General features: G+C 41.4%; 1 protein-coding gene across 4 annotated transcripts in view; it reads left to right on the forward strand.

The window, feature by feature from the left end:
* Positions 1 to 17321, forward strand: part of Ambra1 (autophagy/beclin 1 regulator 1) — a 188712-nt gene that overhangs the window by 141813 nt on the left and 29578 nt on the right. For all 4 annotated transcript variants that reach the window (NM_172669.3, NM_001080754.1, XM_006499253.2 and 1 more), the window contains 3 exons: positions 3766 to 3876; positions 13651 to 13839; positions 14874 to 15028. In NM_172669.3, coding sequence (NP_766257.3) covers positions 3766 to 3876; positions 13651 to 13839; positions 14874 to 15028 — 455 coding nt within the window. The remainder of the gene's footprint in view (positions 1 to 3765; positions 3877 to 13650; positions 13840 to 14873; positions 15029 to 17321) is intronic.

A 17321-nucleotide genomic window follows, 5' to 3' on the forward strand; every position in this document is an offset into this window, starting at 1 on the left:
CAAAACAAAATGAAAACAAACCAGAATAGGGCAAAACAAACATGGGAGAGGGGCAACAAAGAATGTGTACATAGAGATGTTAAAGACACATCACATTCACATATACAGAAATTTCATGGAAACACACAACTGTAGACAATAATACACAAGAAAAAGACCTCTAAGGCAGAAAACCCCAACCCCACACTGAAGAAACCAAAATAGCATTAAATTTGTTTTGTGTTGACCATGTACTGCTGGGCATAGGCCTGCCCTTTAGTGTAGTTTTTACACCCAGTGAGACTCCTTTGGAGAAAACTGTTTTTTGAGATGGGAGCTCATCTCTCAGTGCTGGAACCCATCTGACTTAGACCTGTGGGGCGCTCTACGTGCTGTCACAGACTGAGACCTGACTTAGACCTGTGGGGCGCTCTACGTGCTGTCACAGACTGAGGCCTTTTGTGCATTAGGCCTGTTTTGTCTAGAAGGCCTTTTTGCTTTGTGCCTTCCATCTCCACTGACTCTTAGAAAATGTCTACTTGTTCTTCCACAGAGTTCTCTGAACCTGGGGGGAAGGATTTGATAGGAACATCCCATTTAGAATTGAATGTTCCAAGGTTTCTCCCTCTGCACACTGTCCAGTTGTGGGTCTCTGTATTTGTTCCCATTTACTGCAGGAGGAAGCTTCTCTGATGATGGCTGAGCAAGGCACTGATCTATGGATCTAACAGAATGTTGTTGAGAATCATTTTATTGCCATGTTCCCTTTAACAGAACAGTAGTGCTTGGTTTTTCCCTAGGTCTGTGGCTGTTTCATCTCAGGTTCTTGGCCAGGCAAGCAGTGTTGGGCCCTGTCTCATGGAGTGGTCCTTAAATTCACAGCAGGTCACCATTGTAGATAGAAGGCTTTGAAGCTGCATTGGTGTGTTTGCCTTTCTCCTCTAGTAGTGCGCAGAGGACCCTTCAGTACTATGGACACTGCTCAGTAGGGGCGAAGGCTCCAGGTAGGCACCAGCTCGACTTCTCTGTATTCAGTGAATTATGTAGGTGTCAGTTTCAACAGTAGAACCTTATCATCAGTTTGTGGAGAGCAACCAATTCTTTTAGCAATAGCCTGGGTTATTTAGCCTTCCATTGGGCCCCTTTCACCAACAGCTTGATTAGATGTGACTCATTCCCAGCACTGGAGGTTTCATTTGGTGGCTGGATATGTCTACTTGGGTCTTTGTCTCTTTGTTATTTGCTGATTCCATTTTATATATGCATATATTTTAAGAAACTTCATCTGAATTAGATTTCCACATGGCCCCTCAAATGGTCCTTAGTTTTACCTACCCCGCCCTGTATCCCCCCTCTAACCTATACTCAAGATTTTTTTTTACATTTCTTTGACTCTGTGTGTGTGTGTGTGTGTGTGTGTGTGTGTGCGCGCGCGCGCGCACGCGCACGCATGTGCTTGTGCATGCACATACTACAGGTCAGAGGACAACTTGTGGGGGTCAGTTCTCTCCTTTACTGTGTGGGTCTAAAAGATCAAACTCAAGTCTTTGGCCTTGGCAGCCAGTGGCTTGCCTAGTGAACCATTTCACCAGTTCCCAGATACAATTATAGAAGGAGAATTTTCTGTGTTAAAGGAAGGTAGATAATGCACCTCATATGAGTGGTCATATGTAGCATGGAGCCATCTGGTTTGACGTCAGTGGCCACATTGATAACACCTGCAAATGCTGGTTTCTAACGCTTTTGAGTACATCACACTTGTTTGATACTGTGTTTGATTTTTGTAAGACTTTAAAACTATTTAAGACTATCAGTTTATTTACAATAGTATTTTTCGACTTGTTTGTTTGTTTGTTTGTTTTTTGATAGAGGGTTTCTTTGTATAGCCCTGGCTGTCTTGGAACTCACTTTGTAGACCAGGCTGGCCTCGAACTCAGAAATCCGCCTGCCTCTGTCTGCCTCCTGAGTTCTGGGATTAAAGGTGTGCGCTACCACGCCCGGCGCTATTTTTTGACTTTTATTTAACTATCCTTCTCCCAAGACATTTCTTTTCATTCTCCCTCCCATGGACACACTTATACATGGTGTGTGTCCATATATTCTGGCATTGAGAAGGAGAATTAATGAGATTATACTAAGTTTATGGGGGCACTCCTTTTTTTAATTATTTATTTGTGTGGAAAAGTGGAAAGAACAAGAACACACACATACTCCACAGCACATGTGTAGAGGTCAGAGGATTGAGACAGGATCTTATTTCTGCTGCTAGTCTGTGTGCAGGAGCTTCCATCCAGTTCTCTGCCTCCCCTGCTGCTGTAGGAGTGCTGGGTTACAGGAGTACAGGTATACTCTTCCACATCCCATCTTCCTGGCCTGGAGGCTTTTACTTCATTTTGGCCCCATAAGCCTTTTTTTTACCTCCAGGAAGGCAATATTGGCCATGTTGAAACCATATAGCCTAAAAATGTCATCATCTAGGAAATGAACTGTTATTTGTATCTTTTGTTAAATTAAAACTGAAAGAAGGACTGTTAATAAACTAACACTGAAAAATATCTTCTGGTACAGTAGCCAGCAGCTCCTAGATAAGGAAAAAGAGTAAGTTTCCTATATTTCATGATTGTGTAGAGGGTAGGTTCTCTCTTGGTCATTTGAGGAAAGAGCAGAGAAATCTAGAGACAGCAGAGTAATAAATGTAGCTCTTCAAAAGAAACAAGTAGAGGTGTTTTCTCCGTGATATTCAGAAGTCAAGGGCTAGATGATATTGATGAATTCTGGCGTAAAACTGCCTTGTCCCAGGCATGTCAGCATGGGCCAGATCTGCAGGGGAAAATACCATATAGCTTTTCTTGCTATTGTACAAGGATCTTCTGTTCTCCTGAGAAGGATTGGTTCTGCCTCATCAAAAGGGTGGGCTGTGTATGAAATGCACCTAGGAAGGAGGAGGAGGAAATGACATGTTCGTGTAAATGAAATACAACTGCAAATTAAAGTGTCACCCTGTTTTAAAAAAATCAAATTTTTATTTAATTGGTTACCAAGGAAAAAAAAATGTCATACTGAAGTGTATATCTCAGGGAAAATTAAGCTGAAACATTACAAGTGAATCTGGAATCAAAGGAAGGTCTTGGAGAGGAGCATTTTAAAAAATTGCCTTAATAAAAATAATCTCATGTTACAAAGGCAGACTCATAAATATCTGCTGTGTTATATGCCTGCATTTCAAAAGAGATTAACAGTGTTAGCTCATTTGTTCTTTACTGCCTCTCTCCAGTCACCATGTGTTGACTGCCTCTTCTCTGGAGGAAGTCCTCTTTTGAGATGTCTTATTAGGAAAAAGGTCACTAAAAAAGGAGGACCTGCTTCTCCTAACACACCCAGAACTGCAAGGCCTGAACTGAAATTCACCTGGTCTGTGTTCATGGTAGCTTCCCCTTGTTGTCAAATTTCTTTACTAACATTTGCATGAAAACTCATCTGTGTCCCCAGATAATGTATATATTCTTAGACAGCATATATTCAGGACCTGACACATTAATAATGGGAAGGACATGTGAATGATGTTCCATTTCCACATAGAACTGTTTCTTGTGAAAGGTTGTGTCTAGTTTCTCTTTGCAGTGACTTGCCATGTGGATCTCTCAATCTTTCGTGAGTTTTAGTTGTGATTCTTCTTTTTCTCCTCTACTAACTCATGTGTTCCATTATATTCTGCAGTAGAAGCATACAGAAAAAGAATGCACTGTATGTAGTCTAATGTGGTCTTGTTGTCTTCTCTGTCATCAGGGGCAGTAATTGGAGATGGACAGTCTGCTGTGGCCAGTAACATTGCCAATACTACCTACAGGCTCCAGTGGTGGGACTTCACTAAGTTTGACCTTCCAGAAATCAGTAATGGTGAGTAGTGATGGGCAAGATGGGTTTCTGGTGAGACAGAACTTTGAAAAATACAAAGCAGCAAAGTAGCACTGGATTGTCTGTCTCTCATTAAGTTGTTGATGGTCATGCACTATTTCTGTATGCTTAGCCTCAGCTACCAGTAACACATTTCAGAAAACAGTTTAGGGGAAACGCCAGATCTCCCCCGAGGAATTTGTGGAGAGATTCATAGAGACTAAAAGACTAAAAGAGGTAGCTGACATTGAGAAAAGGCCATAGTGAGTGGAGACTTGTTGGCAAATCCAAGCCTCAACTAAGCAGATGAGTGATGTGATTAATATCTGTTTACAAATGTGTGTGACTGATAGATATGTTTCCTTTGAAAGACATCCATGGTCCCATTGTTCAGCATTGCAGATGTTTCCCCTGCCTAAGGAAGGGCTTTTGTGCATTCCTAAGAGGTGAGAATCAGCCCCAACCTGTCTGCAGCTGCTGATGGCCTCACTGTCACTGTTACATTTCTGCTGGAAGGTTCTTTCTCACAGCAAGCTACCATGAGTCTTTCTTTTGAGGTCACTTCATCCCATTCATCCTATTTCTGCTGCTGCAACGCCATGTAATTGGTTTACTTCTTTTACACAGTCCTTCAGTAATCGGAAAGTTCCTCTACATCTCACCTTTCAGATCAAAGCTCTGCAGATTTTTTTTTCTAATGTGGTTTCCTATCTGTTCTTTCCCCCTTTAACTTTGTGGGTGAAACAGAACAGATCAGAAAATTAATGATGTGTGCTAAAACGCAATACAGTGATGTTTGCTACAGATCCCAGCAGCGTTTTCTGAAGTTAATATTGCATTTACGGTAACTTAAAGTTCCTTGATAACTGTTAGTAAGCCAGCATTCAGCCCGTTTGTATTATCTTCCTGTCGTTGCAGTGCTAGTTCTTCCTTGCAGCACCTTTATTTGTCCTTCTCTTTCAGTCTTAGGGATCATCTGCTAATTTGATTAACATTCTTCTCAGTCTTCCTTTAGATTTCTAGCAAAAATGGCAAATAAATCAGGAAATTGCATTAAGCCTTGTTAAGGTATGTTTTTGGGTTCCTATCATGGTTTTGGAACATGAATTATTTTTACTTTCGGTTTCACATCTGAAGCTCTTCCCTGTTAAAGACAGCTTCTCAGGGTCTGGGGAAACGGCTCAGCAGTTAGGAGCACTTGCTAATTTTCCAGAGGACTCTAGAGTTCAGTTTCCAGCACCATGGGAAACTCACAAGTGCCTGTTAACTACTGTTCCATAGGATCCATTGCCCTTTTCTGGCCTCTGAGAGTACCCAAACATACATTCACAGAAAATGTACACATGCCAGGTGTATTGGCACATGACTTTCAGTCCCAGCATCTAGGAGGCAGAGGCAGGCAAATCTCTGAGTTCAAGGCCAGCCTGATTTACAGAGCAAGTTCCAGGACAGTTAGGGCTATACAGAGAAACCCCGACGCCCCACCCCACCCCCACCTACCCCCCCAAAAAGAAAGAAAACATACATGAATACACATATACATAAATGAAAAGTAAAACAAGTCTTTTAAATAAATCAATAATAAAGGACAGTAGCTTTGTATAGTATAGGCTAGCCTTGAACTAGTTGTCCTCCTGCCTCAGCCTCAAGTGTTAGGGCCGCAGACAAGCACACTTATGTTTTCAGTATCATGTAAAGCATTGTAAGAGTTTGGAGATACAGCTAAAAATATCTTGATTACTGAAAGATAATCATTTTATGATGTACCAGTCTTTAATATTCTTATCAGACAAGATAAATGAGAATAATTTTTAATGCTTTGTTCTTAGTGAATCCTAAGTAGCAACTACTCATTTTATTCTAAGTGCCTATAAGCCATAAATCAAGTCAAGTAATCTGTTCTTTTGATTTTTTGTTTTATTTATTATTGTGTGTAGGTATGCACATGCCACGGCACATGTGTTGAGGTCAGAGGATAGCTTTCAAGAATAAATTACCTTCTTCCACTATGAATTCTGGGGGTTGTACTCAAGTTACCATGCTTGTGAGGTAAAATGTTTTTACCCACTGAGCCATTTTGCTGACTGGTACACTAATCTGTTCTCCAATTCTTCTAAAAATCCATGGTAGAAGAGTCTGCCTTTTCCTTATTGAAAACTCAAGTTCATCTGTAGATTTGTGACTCATATCTTATTGGCCATAGTTCATCTTCAGTTATTTTTATTTTTTTACTTTATCATTGTTTAAATTAGATAATATAGTTACAACTCAAAACTTACTTAAAGGATATACAATAAGGGGCTGGAGAGATAGCTCAGCAGTTCAGAGCACTGACTGCTCTTCCAGAGGACCTGAGTTCAATTCCCAGCAACCACATGGTGGCTCACAACCATCTGTAATGGGATCTGATGCCCTCTTCTACTGTATGTCTGAAGACAGCTGCAATGTACTCATATAAATAAAAAAATAAATTTTTTTTTAAAAAAAGGATATACAATAAGAACTTTCTTAACCCTACACCCTGCTGCCTGTGACTCCTTGTAGTAGGTAACCACTATCAGTTTCAGTTCTTATCTCTTGAAAGATGAATGTGTATGTGTGTATATGCACATTGAGAGCATTGCTTTCCATCTTTTGTGTGATCTAAATGTAAATGTGTTATACAACACTCTTCTCACTTTTTTTTCTGTACAGTGTATCTCATGATCTTCCATATTTTTGTAAAGAGTATGTGTGTGAGTGTGTGTGTGAGTGTGTGTGTCTTATATGTATGCATCTATGTGTGCTCATGCAGAGGCCTGAGCAAGATGTCTGTAGACTTCCTCTATTGCTTCTCATCCTACTGCCTTGAGAGAGTCAGAAGGCACGCAGGATCTGCCTGTCGTTCGTTCCTCGGTACTGTGATTGCAGAATGCCTTTCTTCCTTTCTCCCTTTCCTCCTTTCTACCTTTCTGTGACCAGTTTATTGCTTTGGTGCTGGGAGATTTAAACTCAAGTTCTCATGCTTTCAGGACAAGCTTGTGTTTTACCCACTGAGCTGTCTCTAGTTCTTCATGTCTTGTTTAGAGATAGGGTCTTACTCCGAATCCCAGGTTAGCCGGGAGCTTGCAGCAGTCCTCTTGTCTCTGCTTCCTGGAGTGCTGAGATTATAGGCATGAGCTATCACTCTGGTGGCAGCTGCAGCTGCTGCTGCTATTGCTGCTGGTGCAGGCAGCCCCCACAGCTGCCACTCCTCCTCCTTCCCTGCCTGCACCCCTTTCTCCTCTTTTGAAAAAATAGCTACCTAGTAATTCATTATAACCAGTGTCCTCTTGAAGGACTTTGGAGTTCATAATCTTGCTATATAAACTGCTACCGATTGTCTTACACATGCATGTCAGTAGGATAGCTGCTTTGAAATACAACTTCAGGGAAGGAAAGGTGCATGTATTATTTTGGTAGATATTGCCTTATCTCCCTCTCTACACAGCTTGTTCCAACTAATAATCTCATCTATAGGCATTGTTTGTTCCTTTTTGTTTTCAAACAAATCCTCACTGTAGCCCAAGACTGGTTTTGAATTCAGAAACCTCTTGCCTCTGAATGCTTAGGATTACAAGTGTGAGCCACCGCTTGCCTTGCTCCACCCCCATACTCTTTCTGAGTGCTTGATTTTATAAACACTTGCTGAAGGAATGTCTTTCCAAACTTCAATATTTATGGATTTAATAGGGTAAAGATCACTACATGAGCATTTATGTTTCTATCTATTCCTTATGTTCCCCACATCCTTAATGGTGCTGCCTTGTCTTGGCTGGCCAAGTGCTTTATCTCTTTTTCTGCATGTTACTGCCCCCCCCCTCATAATTCTGTAGAAGTTCTTTATAAATTAAAAAATTAACTTATAAAAGGAGTTTCTTGTCATTTGTCTTTGACTTTGTTGAAGGTTATTTTTGTCATAGAACTTATTTTAAGTCAAAATTATACACCTTTCCTTTTATGGTTCCTAGGCTTTGTGTCATCATTAAGATAATTTCCTACCTTTTTTTTGGTTTTTGGTTTTTCGAGACAGGGTTTCTCTGTATAGCCCTGGCTGTCCTGGAACTCACTCTGTAGACCAGGCTGGCCTCAAACTCAGAAATCTGCCTGCCTCTGCCTCCGGAGTGCTGGGACTAAAGGCGTGTGCCACCACTGGCCAGTTCATTTCCTACTTTTATATTTTAGTTTTATACATTTAAATCTTTGATCCATTAGGAAACTTAGTTCTAGACAACCAACTGCTATCTATGCATTCAATATCAATTTAAGCTAGCTTTTTTTGTTTGGTTGGTTTTTGGCATGTGTTTGGAGTTGGGGGTGGCAGGTGGAGGAACATTAATAATGTCTCCTAGCTGTCCTGGAACTCTCTGTGTAGACCATTCTGGCCTTGAACTCACAGAGATCTGCCTACCTCTTTCTTCCAGGTGCTGGGATTAAAATGAGTAAGCCATAATGCCCAGCAGGTTCCTATTTAACTACTTTTAACTGATTTTAACTAAAATTATAGCTAAGCTATAAAATATATAGTCATAGTCTTGACCTTTACTCTTGATAGATTTAGTCAGTAAACTGGGACTCTGTTGCTGTAGGATTCGTTTTGTTTTGTTTTTCAAAGTCATCTGCCTCCTGCTAGAGGTTAGCTTTAAGTTTCAGAAGCTGTGCTCCAGCCTGGAAGTCACTGATCTTTAGTTTCATTTATGGGTTCAGCAGGCACCATGTTGCTGCTCATATGATTTTTCTGAATCAACTTTAACCCTTTTCTAGAATTAGGTTAATGATTCTTGCTACTTGCTTCTCTCACTTGAGATTAAAGGAGCTGATGAATTTACCCTGCGTTGGAAGCTTAGAATGTTGTGAATAATGCTTCACCTCATGTTGATTTTTATTTATAGGTGTGATTGCCTATATATGTGTATGTTCTATGTGTTCAGGTGCTTGCAGAGGCCAGAAGGTGGTGTTGGATTTCCTGGAGCTAGAGTTCCAAGAGGTTATAAGCTGTCTGATATATGGGTGCTGAGAATTTAATCTGTGCCTTCTAGAAGAGCAGCAAGTGTTCTTAGCCACTGAGCCATCATCTCCAGTGCCTCATGTAGAATTTTTATGCTGCTTTCATGAATAACAACCCCTCTCCCCAAAAAAGATCAATAGAGTGAGGGAAAAGCTAATTTAATTAAATTTACTCTGGGATTCTTGGTTTGTTTTGGTTTTTTGGTTTGTTTTTTTTTTTTTTGTTGTTTTGTTTTTGTTTTTTTTTTTTTAGACAGAGTCTCTGTATGCTTGTCCTGACTATTCTGGAACTCACTATGTAGACCAGGCTGGCTTTGAACTCACAGAGAGACCCATCTGCCTCCCAAGGCTGGAATTAAAGGTGTGCACCATCACACCTGGCTCCCTCTTAATTTTTGAGAGAAAACTCTTCTTTGGTGAATGAATGGCTTTGATCACTAAGATATCCTGCCAAAACAGGCCATAAGATCCAGTGGATATGGAGACTGATGCCTGTAAGGTGTGATAATAGTGCAATCCGGAGCTCTGATCTGCAGTAGCCAGAGGAACTCAGAGATGTAGCCAAGAGGAAATTGTGCTTCTGATTTAAACCCTTCTGGGTTTTCCAAATCTCTGTGTGATGGGTTTGTAAAGCACTGCAGCTGCCAATCACTCTCACGGTCTCATTTGGATGGCAATAGGCTACCTATAGAGCTTTGTGTAAGGTATAGTTTATAATTTATAGATCTGATAGGAAAGCAGAGCTATCTACTTTTCTGGACATCAGTATTTCTAGTCCCTCCTGTTTCTTGCTAAAACATTTTCACTAGGAAATAATTTCCCTTTGAAGGTACTCCTGAACCTCTTGGGGTTTTGTGTTTGCTTTTTCTTTGGCTATTTGGTTGGTTGAGGTGTTGTTGTTGTTATTTTTTGAGAGCCACTTTGTAACCCTGGCTGGCCTGGAACATCAGAGTACATCAGAATACATCAGAGTTACATCAAACTTGCTGCTGTCCTACTGCCTGTGCACTCTATCCCTCCTTAGAGCAGTGGTTACAGATATACACACTGCTGTACTTGCCTCCCCTGACACCCTTAAGTAGTTTTGGTTTTATTTTCTTTCCATACCAGAATTGAATTCAGAATCTACCACGTGTAAGATAAACATTCTCCCATTGAGTTATATATATATATATATATATCCCCAGTTCTAGCTGCCCTCTAGTTCTTTCCCATATGTGTCTCACCACTAAAGGACAGGCTCAGTTCTCAGCCGTGGTCCCAGGCTTTCAGCATTTGAGCCACCTGGGGCCTTGCTGGAGATATTTGCCCTCAGCCTCTGCCCAGCATTGTTCAGGTGTCACTGATCCAAGCTGCACAGCAGAGTGAGGTATGGAAAATCAACAGGATTTTCCAGTGCTGTGAGCTGACAGTGGCTTAAGTTGTGTTTCATTCACATCTTTTTTCCTATCTACTTACCTATTTGCTCAATCCAAAATGGGGTGAGTTGTTCTTTACCTTTAAAATGTTACTTTTCTCTACCCAAGAACTGTCCTTGTGCATATTATCTAACTAAAATTTCAACTTTGTGAGGGGAAACTGCACACATGAACTATAGTAACCACTGACCATTATAACTATTTTTGTTTCTAAACAGGAAATTATTAAGCAACAGACAGCAAGTGTAAGTTGCTAATTGGAGCTTTGAAAGAAAAATGAAATAGTACTGTCTATATAATAGTGCCAGGTGCTGTCTCTAATGGAGCTATCATATTCCTCTGTGTGCCTATCAAATACCTTTAATGGGGTAGAAACATAGGCCCAGATAAATAGATCCCTAGCTGTCTTTCTGAGCTCATTATAGTTATCAGGAGCTGTAATGAAATTGGGTAGACTTGGAAGAGGGAGCAGACTTTGGGAAGTAACCATTGACTTTATCAAATACAAACACAAATATAGTGGCTTGGAATCGAGTCTGACAGAATGTTTTTTGTCTATCTGCACAGTTTTTGCAAGCTTTAAGCCAAGCTTTCCAGAAGAAAAACCATATATTCTCTTATCCTTATAATTAGTTGCTTAAGTTAATTAGATGCTTAAGAATGTTAGTAGTTTAAGTTTATTCATTATGGCCCCCCCCTACCACATAGTGATAATGGGATTGAGCCTAGGTATCCTCTATATAGCTAATATTCTTCCACTGCAATATCCCCAGCCCTCTTTGTTACTTTCTATAGTTAGGTTTCACTAAGTTGTCTAGGCTGTCCTTGAACTATCTGTATGTAGCCCAGGCAGGCCTTGAACTCTCTGTATGTAGCCCAGGCAAACCTTGAACTTCCTATCCATCTGTCTCAGCCTTTTGAGTAGCTGCAATTACAGGCCAGTGCCTGTAGGTTCAGCTTATTATATGCTTCTGTTTTTAACCAAAATTCATGCTGATATATACAAGCTAGATCTCTATCATCAAGACAGATGAACTGTCATATATATCGGGAACATAGAATAGAATGGTAATTATGCAAAGTAGTCCATAGCATTCTATCATCTTCCTATTCTTTGTTGTGTTGTGGTGTTGTTGGTGTTGATGTTGTTGTTGTTGTTTGAGACAAGGTTTCTCTGTGTAGCCCCTGGCTGTCCTGGAACTCAATCTGTAGACCAGGCTGGCCTCGAACTCAGAAATCTGCCTGCCTCTGCCTCTGCCCCTCTGCCCCTCTGCCCCTCTGCCCCTCTGCCCCTCTGCCCCTCTGCCCCTCTGCCCCTCTGCCTCCCAAGATTAAAGGTGTGCGCCACCACTGCTCAGCTCAGCTTCCTATTCTTAATCCCACTTAATATTTTTAAGATTCATTTTTATTTTTATTCATTTGTATTTTTGTTTGTGTATATATGCTTATAGACATGTAGGTGCCCATAGATACTAGGAAAAGGTGTCAGATCCCTTAGCGCTAGAGTTCAAGTGGTTGTGAGCCATCCCATGTGGGTGCTAGGACTCAAACTCAGGTCCTGTTGGAGTCCTTGTCAAGATCAGTACATGCTTGAAACTGCTGAGCCATTTCTCCAGCCCTTCTACTTAATATTTGTTACTATCTTTATTCCCTGCCTTTGGTGGCAATTCTAAACCATTAAGTTTTTTCCTCTTACTTAGGATTATGCCTATATCAAGGTTAGAAAAGCAAAATAGACTCACTCCTGAAAGCGACTTTAATATTCTTTTGTGTCTTCTCCTTGACTAGAATCATGTGGATCCAGAGGAAATTACCATATTCTTGGCAAAAGTTTTGGGACCCTGTGTCAGGAGCAGACGGTCCCATGCTAACAAGATAAATCTAGTCATGCAGGCTGGAGCAGATGGCGGGTTGGGAGTTGAGCAGCAGAGAGGCCTAATGGTGATAGCAGTAGTATTTGGATGTCATTATTTTATTAGTTAGCAAACAGAACTGTCCTCAGTTTATTTGTAATGGTGCTGTAGGTGTCAGCCCCCAGGGATTGGCACAACAGCCTAATCAATTTGTTCTGATGTCGGTTTTATCTATTCTGTTATCTCTGTAGCTTTGTTAGCAACACATAGGGAAAGGGGAACAAATAGAACTTTACACATCACTCAATCTCTAAACCTGTGAGCCTTTTAAAACATTCTTTTTGCTTTGTTTTCCTTGTCTAGTTTCCTAGGGAAACTTGCCCTTTCTGTCTCACTCCTGAATTTTGCCTTGCAGGGATATATTACCTGGAATCTGATGACGACAGCCTAAGCTTGATTTGGCTTTGCTTTTAACTTATTTTATTTTAACTTTACTCTTCTAATGGTGGACATCTCTTTCAAATAAGAGAACAAGTATAAAGTCACTTTAAGTGGAGTGGAGCTAAGTGAAGCAGAGCTTGGGAGCTTGGCCTGTTTGTATGTGTCCTAGTGATCTGCCAGTGTGGGTGGCAGGTGGGCCCTTTGTAAACCACTTTCCCTTAGCAGGGAACCCCACAGTGCAAACATTGAGGGTTCAAATGTAAGCCAAAGCTAAACTAGGTGCAGTCCTGTGCTCTCCAGCATCTCATTAGTCCCTTCAAGCAGAGTGTGATCTCCTCACCATCTCTAGCCTCTAGCCCCGACTTTGTTTTGTTTCCTCGTCGGTCCAGTCTACTGCCTAGCCAGCCAGTGCATTATTCTTAGTAATGTAGACGTAGATAAAGTCTACCTTGGGACATTGGTTCATGGTATTTAAGAGGCACAGAGTATAATGAGAAATGCACAGAACTCCCACTGTCTAGTCCAGGGTGGGCTTTGTTTCTGTCTTTCTTCTGTACAGAGTTGGGATTAGTGTTCCTGGAGATATAAACATACCTTTCTGAAATGGCTACCTTCTTTGAGATCACATAGCAGGTTCTGAGGAGGCTTGTTTTCCCAGGAGCGATCTGCCTGCATCCCCTTTATTTTAGAACCAGTGGCTTTGTGTTTTCATTTATCTTGGCTTCATACTTTGAACAATAGCAGCATTAGGGTGGGTCTCCAGGACATTTGTTAATAACTTTTTTCTTATCTAATCAGTTGTGAACTAAGACTCAGATGGTGGCAAGGATGGAAATGGACTGTCCTAGAGTTTTTCTACTAAGTGGGATATGCACAGATCCTTCCTGCCTCTCTTATTTCCTCTTAGATTAATCAAGACAGCTTACCCCATTTCCAAAGAGGAGTCATGCCCTTAGAAGGGCCCAAAAACATCATGGTCTCAGAATTTCTAACAGTGTGGTGTTTAAACTTTCTCCCCTTCTTTTCTTCCTTCCATGCAGCCTCTGTGAATGTCCTGGTACAGAATTGCAAGATCTACAATGATGCCAGCTGTGACATTTCTGCAGATGGTCAGCTCCTGGCAGCCTTCATCCCGAGCAGCCAGAGGGGCTTTCCTGATGAAGGCATCCTGGCAGTGTATTCCCTGGCCCCCCATAACTTGGGGGAAATGCTCTACACCAAGCGATTTGGTAAGGGATAGGAAGCCCAACCTAATGACAGAGTTGACGCTGATGCCTTGGCATAGGCATTCCTAGGTGAGGCATGGAGTGCATGGGTGAGAGTAATGGTCACATACTACCTACCTCTGCCTTTGTTCACTGAGGCACAGGCCAGAGAAAGATTGCTTTGCAGGAGAGCTGCCTATAGCATTCATTACAGAAGAGTCTCACAGTAAGAGTTCTTCCTGCCACAGTAGCATCACTAGTGCGCCCCTGTGACAAAGGCTAGCAATAAGGAAGGAGCTTTTTAGCTGTGGCATGGAAAGCTGGGTAAGCACATATACTTACTGCAAGGTGATTTGGCTTTGTGTTTTAAACGCCTTCCAAAATATGTGTGTTCTTTAATCCAGATTTTTTTTTTTTTTTGGTTTTTCGAGAGAGGGTTTCTCTGTATAGCCCTGGCTGTTCTAGAACTCACTTTGTAGGCCAGGCTGGCCTCGAACTCAGAAATCCGCCTGCTTCTGACTCCCAGAGTGCTGGGATTAAAGGCGTGTGCCACCACACCCGGCTCAGAAATTTTACTCTAAGGAAATAATAGACTTCTAAAGACATAATCAGAAAACTACAAAGATTATACAGAGATATTTGTGCTGTGTTATTTATCATTACAGGAAAACATCAAATTGTTACTTCAAGAGATTTTTTTAAGGAGGAGCTTAAATTAAAATGACTATACAGTGATGGCATAAAATACAAGTAGCTTTAACACTGCTCTTATGAAAGATTATTTAATAATGGAAAAGATTTATAATGTCTAAGTGAAAAAAATATTTCAGAACAGTGCTTAGAATGTGCTAACAGTCTTGTAAAGTTATGAGAACCCTAGTTAGTATTCATTAGTGCCAATTGTTCACCACACTACACTGCACACTGCAACCCTAGAAGATCACCTGAGCATAGTCAGACTATGAAAGCTGGAGAAAAGGAGAAAGGACTGCATGAAAGTTGCTTCCATGGAACGTCAAGAGTACTGAGAAATGTGACTGTCTTCTCTTGGTCCTCAGGTCCCAATGCCATTTCTGTAAGCCTGTCCCCGATGGGCCGATACGTTATGGTGGGCTTGGCCTCACGAAGGATCCTACTGCACCCCTCCACAGAGCACATGGTAGCCCAGGTCTTCAGGCTGCAACAGGCCCATGGTGGTGAGACTTCCATGAGGGTGAGTGTCATTGTTTACATCTCTCCTGGACTGTGATGTGATCCTCTGGTCGGGCCAGTACCCTAGTCCAGGTGACCCATGACCAGGAACTTTCAGCTGCACCTATTGTCATTGTTCCATCTCGAGAGGTTGAGGCAAGAAGATTCTTGCCTTAAAATAAAAATATAGACAATGGGAAGTAGTATCTTGGTGGCATACTTGCCTTGCGTGTGAGTGAGGATCATAGCACCAAGAAACACACCTCAGGCTTCATGCTCCCTAACCTCCATGTGAACCTGTACTGCAGAGACACGGGAAGGGCCCAGGAGATAAAGTTCTTGTTCTGCTTTGGTATTAAGGAAACAAACTTTTTTTTTTTAATTTATTTTTTTATTAGGTATTTTCCTCGTTTACATTTTCAATGCTATCCCAAAATTCCCCCTAGGAAACAAACTTAGAAAGTGATTGTATACCATGATTCTACCATGTTGTGGTGGAACAAGAGGATTTTAGGCAGCTTCTTTGCTCTGAATTACCAAACCCTTTTACCAACAGAGTAGAAATGCTGTTTAGGACCCACTCCTGTATAAGGCATGCCCCTCTTGTATGGCCATGAGAGTGTATTGGGTGTAGTATGGTTAATTGTCTTCTGGACTCACCTAGACTAGTGTGGCTGACTGAGTTTCCCTCATCCTCTAGGGGCTTATTTGGCCAGGGTTTTGTCAGGGAGAATCAAGCATTTGAACAGCTCTCTAATTAGATAGTATTTAAGCTTGGTTCCAGTCTAAGCACTGGTGAATTAATTCCTCACTTTCATGTAGTCTGTGCCATTTATAGTTCCATGCATTTGGTGGGGTTGTTTTATTTTGTTATTTGGTTAGGGTGTGTGTGTGTGTGTGTGTGTGTGTGTGTGTGTGTGTGTGTGTGTGTGTTCCCTTTAGCTGTGTGTCATGTATGGTTAATCTAACCCAGCTGGGTTCAATATAAGTTCCTTAAGAATAAAGTCCCTGGGCCCTTCATCTAGTGCTGTGCTTGTAAAGACTTGTTGAATGCTTGGACTAGGAAGCATTTATTATCAAGAAAAAAATAGTAGAGATATGCAAAGTGATGGAAGGGTGTGCTTGGAGTGGTCTTTCCTTTGCTGGCCTCTTCTTCCTCTGGTTTCTTAATTATAGTATGTTTTGGCTGACTGAGATACTGAACTGCTTTTCAAACTCTGTGAACCTGATACAGATAAGGCTCTTGTTTGCCAGAATACCTTAAAACCTGGGATTTTTTCCTCTTCTGCAGCTTGAGTTGCCCTCAAGTTTGTCCCCTCCTTTGGCAGCTTCCTTTATAGAACTGACTACTCCTACCTGACTGAGTACACACCATTATGCTAATACTTGTCTCACCAACCTGCAGTTGTTTCTATATGCTGGACTTTAGCTCCTTCAGAGAGCAGAGTCGCCTGTTTCCTCTTTATGAAATCCAAGTACCTAGTAGAGAACCTGAACACAGTAGAAACTAAGTGAATTAAAGAGAATCTCAGAAAAGCACCTTTGCCCCTTATCATTTTCAGGTGGTAACTATCAAAATGGGAGGCATCCTTGAAGAGGCAGCAACAAGGCACTCTGCTTTTGATAATGAGACAGTAGAGTTCTGATACTTGAGTTCTGTATGGGTGAGAATAAGAAAGCCAAGCTCATTTTCTTAACTAGATACCTGAAGATGGAAGTAGAGTTTTAGTGTAGTGTTGTTCTTTCACTAATCCTGAGCACCTGGTGTCTGCCTCTCACCACCTACATCTTGATCCCAACAGCTCTTCTAATTAGTTGTAAAAAAATAAAAATTTCTTATGGATCTTATTGCAGTGATGCTAATACACATCTCCAGCTACTTCTCAAAACCCAGGCCTCTTGCCCAGTTCCTAGGCAAAACTTGCCATCTCTCCATCTTTCTCATAATCAGTCAGAAATACCTGGCTAAAATCAAATACCTACAAGCAAAAACGAAGGTGTCTTTTGTCATGTGAGGCCAGAGCTGAGGGAATTTGTTTGGAGGATTCTGCTGGGAAGATAGGATCCAGTTGGTCCACTGCTGTCTTGCTAAGGCATTCAATGGCAGCTCGCTAGCTGTGTGCCTCATGCAAGCAGCTGTTTCTGAGCATGCCCATCTCCAGTGAGGCTTTTTGATTCTCATTAATCTGTCATTAGGTAAGAAAACTGAGGTGACTGGAAAAATCTCATTTGAAAAGCATTCCTCTCACCTAGAGGATCAAGGTATCTCAACAAAGATTTTGCTCAATCAGACATTCACCAACTCTGCTTTTCTG

This window comes from Mus musculus, chromosome 2, assembly GCF_000001635.26.
Source record: "Mus musculus strain C57BL/6J chromosome 2, GRCm38.p6 C57BL/6J".
In the NCBI taxonomy this organism is placed as follows: Eukaryota; Metazoa; Chordata; class Mammalia; order Rodentia; family Muridae; genus Mus; species Mus musculus.